Consider the following 3382-nt stretch of genomic DNA (forward strand, 5'->3'; position numbering starts at 1 on the left):
GGTGACGATCAGGAACCAGCAGTCCAGGATTGTGAGAGGTATATCCTGGATTGGAGAGGGTGCCGGCTGGGCTGAGGAAACCCCCTACTCCCATGCATGAATTTCATGCACCGGTCCACAGATAAACACACATACACACCTGTATATGGGGGGGGGGGACATATAAAAGAATCACTCTGGCCCTGACCAGTTTGGCTCAGTGGATAGAGCGTCGGCCTGTGGACTGAAGGGTCCCAGGTTCGATTCCAGTCAAAGGGCATGTACCTGGGTTGAGGGCACATCCCCAGTAGGGGGTGTGCAGGAGGCAACTGATCAATGTTTCTCTCTCATCGATGTTTCTAGCTCTCTATCCCTCTCCCTTCCTCTCTGTAAAAAAATCAATAAAATTTTTTTTTAAAAAAAAAGAATCACTCTAAATTGCTAATTCTGATACTTTCTTGGGTAGGACTGAAAGGTAGCAAAGACTGCACATTTAGTTTATAAGCCCTATATTGTTTGAATTTATTTTAACTAACATATATTACTTATTTATAACATATACTACATAGCACATCAATGAACATAAACTATCCATCTCCTGAGTGAGAACAATGTTCATAATTCCAAGAGGGATCAAGCTCTGGGGCAAATGCTTTCAGTGCATCATCTCATTTCATCCTCACGATGCTTCCATCTACAGGTGTAATCACCCCTGTGGGAGCCACGCCAGTGAGAGCACAGAGGCCTTGTTATTCATACACCGGGATGTTCAAGGCTGTTCTGGTATAAGCCTAATTGGGGTGCCCAAGGCCAAGACACCATGAGCGGGTGTAAGGATATATGGTATACTGTGCCCTTCTGTAACCCAAATGATTGATGTCACTGTTGTCAGCTAGCCTGCTTTATCTCTGGAGTAATATACAGGCTACTGACCAGTTAGTCTGTAAGAGAGCAGCTGGGCAGAGCAGAGGCTAGAGAGCTCAGAGAAGGAGAGGCAGTAGGCAGAGAGAATATAGCTCCTACGTGTGCAGGAGAGAGGAGAGCTCAGACGGAGCTGAGAGCTGGTGCTGCCACGATGGAAGGCTAGGAGCTCACAGAGAGCTCAGATACAGCTGCCATGTTACCCCGCCAGTGTGCTGGGCAGAAAGACAGGAGAAGCTGCTGAGCCAGAGAGGCCATGAGGCTGCAGCTCTAAGGGAGAAGCAGTGCTATTGCTGTGTGAAGCTTTAGGTTTAGAGGCAGCGTGCAGCTGCTCAGATAACAGCTGTGGGTACAGAGACGGATGCTGCTTTATGGGAAAGACATGTATTCACCAACTGGTGTGTGGCTGCCTGCCTATATGGGCTTTGCTGTGAGGACTGTCTTGTCTGATGGTTATGTGGCCACTGGCTCCTGCAATAAAGACTCATCCTTCTACTAGTGCACCCACAACCTCTCATGGCTTCTCTGTCCGCCCTGCCACCAAGAAAGAATTGACCTGCTGTCTAGTGAGCAGAGGATAAAGGGAGACTTGGCTTAAGTTCCCAACAGTGAGTGTAGTGGGCAAGGTTAGAGAAGGAACCAGCCCTGGAGTAGTCAGGAAGAGTTGAGAAGAATACATGGACTCACAACAACTCAGAGCAGCAGTGCTGAGCAGAGCTCCTGCTGGCTCTGACACCCCGTGTTATAGATAACAGTGAGGTGCAGAGTCAAAAGTGCAGAGTCACACAGTTGAATGTGCAGCAAAATACATCTGTGAACAATATATGCTTTTCCCAAAATGCAGCCCAGCTGACTCGGCACATGTTATGCTGCAATATCTGCAAATTCACCTGCTTATCAAACTCGGGCTTCAGAGATTCTTCTGTGAAAATGTGGAAGTGCATCTTCCTGTGGCTGAAGAGCACGGCTGACTTCAGCATGACCAGCGTCTCCTCCAGCCGGTTGCCGCAGGCCACCACGGCCAGGTGGATCCAGAGCTTGGGGGGCAGCACAGCATGGAAACTCCTGGGTTCTCCGGGTCTCCTGGAAAGAATACAAGTTAAAGCTATTCCTAAACTTATAAAAAAAAAACAGACAATAAATGGTTGGAACATTTCAAAACATGAGCAGGCACAATATGTTATCCTATCTAATAAAAGAGAAAGATGCAAATTGACCGTGGCCCCGAACACTTCCCATTGGCTAATCAGGGAGATATGCAAATTAACTGCCAACCAAGATGGCGGCTGGCAGCCAGGCCCCTGAAGTGAACAGGGAGGCTTGCTTGCTCCAGTGATGGAGGAAGCCAAGGTTCCCGCCTGCTGCTGCCGGCCTCTGAGCTGCAACTCTAAGAAACATTGTTGCAAATATAGAAGGTAAACATTCCCCAGAAACCTGCTTTCAGCCAGCCGGGCTTCAGCCAGCAGGATCGCAACAGTGTTACAATTATAGAACCCAAACAAACCCAGATCCCTGCTTTCAGCAGCCGAGGTCTCAGAGCTGGAGCCGAGCCTCAGAGCTAAAACCAGCTCTCAGCTCCAGTGACAGCCATAGAAGGTAAATAAATCCCAGAATCAAAAAAAAAAGAAAAATAGGAGAGGTTGGGAGCCTCAGTTGCCCGCCAGCCTGAAAACAGCCATCATCCCCTCACCCAGACTGGCCAGGCACCCCAGTGGGGACCCCCACCCTGAAGCAACAAGATGGCGGCTAATTTGCATACTGAAGGCAGGCGGCAGCGGGAAAGGCTGTCCACAGTCCGGGACCCGGATCTGTGACCCTGCTAGGCGGGGGGCGGTGCTTGAGGCTGTCCATGGTCTGGGACCCGGATCTGTGACCCTGCTGGGTGGGGGGCAGTGCTTGAGGCTGTCCACAGTCCGGGACCCAGATCTGTGACCCTGCCAGGAAGGGACCAGTGCTTGAGGCTGTCCGCGGTCTGGGACCCGGATCCGTGACCTGGCGGCCGGGGGGCAGTGCTTGAGGCTGTCCGCGGTCTGGGACCCAGATCTGTGACCCTGCTGGGCGGGGGGCAGTGCTTGAGGCTGTCGGCGGTCTGGGACCTGGATCCATGTCCTGGCTGGCGGGGGGCAGCGCTTGAGGCTGTCCGTGGTCCCAGGACCCAGATCTGTGACCCTGCCGGGGGGGGGGGCAGTGCTTGAGGCTGTCCATGGGACCAAGACATGGATCTGTGACCCTGCCAGGGGGGGGGCAGTACTTGAGGCTGTCCATGGGACCAAGACACGGATCTGTGGCCTGCGGGGTGGGGGGGAGCCCTTGAGACTGTCCGCGGTCCCGGGACCCGGATCCGTGACCCTTCCCGGAGGGGCAGCAGCTCGCACAGATCAGCTGGGGTTGGGCAGGGCAGGACACCTGGCTTCCACCCAGCCCCAGTCACTCTGTGCAGGTGAGCAGGGCAGAGAGCCTCTGGACAGGGGAGGCAGGCCAG

The 3382-nt window shown here is 52.9% G+C and overlaps 1 protein-coding gene across 1 annotated transcript in view; it reads right to left on the reverse strand.

Moving 5' to 3' along the window:
* Window positions 1–1985, reverse strand: part of GXYLT2 (glucoside xylosyltransferase 2) — a 95791-nt gene extending 93806 nt beyond the window's left edge. Inside the window, exon 1 of the mRNA XM_023746249.1 lies at window positions 1791–1985. Within this exon, the coding sequence (XP_023602017.1) occupies window positions 1791–1880 (90 nt within the window). The 5' untranslated portion in view covers window positions 1881–1985. The remainder of the gene's footprint in view (window positions 1–1790) is intronic.
* Window positions 1986–3382: the final 1397 nt, after the last annotated feature.

This window comes from Myotis lucifugus, unplaced genomic scaffold (genome assembly GCF_000147115.1).
Source record: "Myotis lucifugus unplaced genomic scaffold, Myoluc2.0 scaffold_640, whole genome shotgun sequence".
Lineage (NCBI taxonomy): Eukaryota > Metazoa > Chordata > Mammalia > Chiroptera > Vespertilionidae > Myotis > Myotis lucifugus.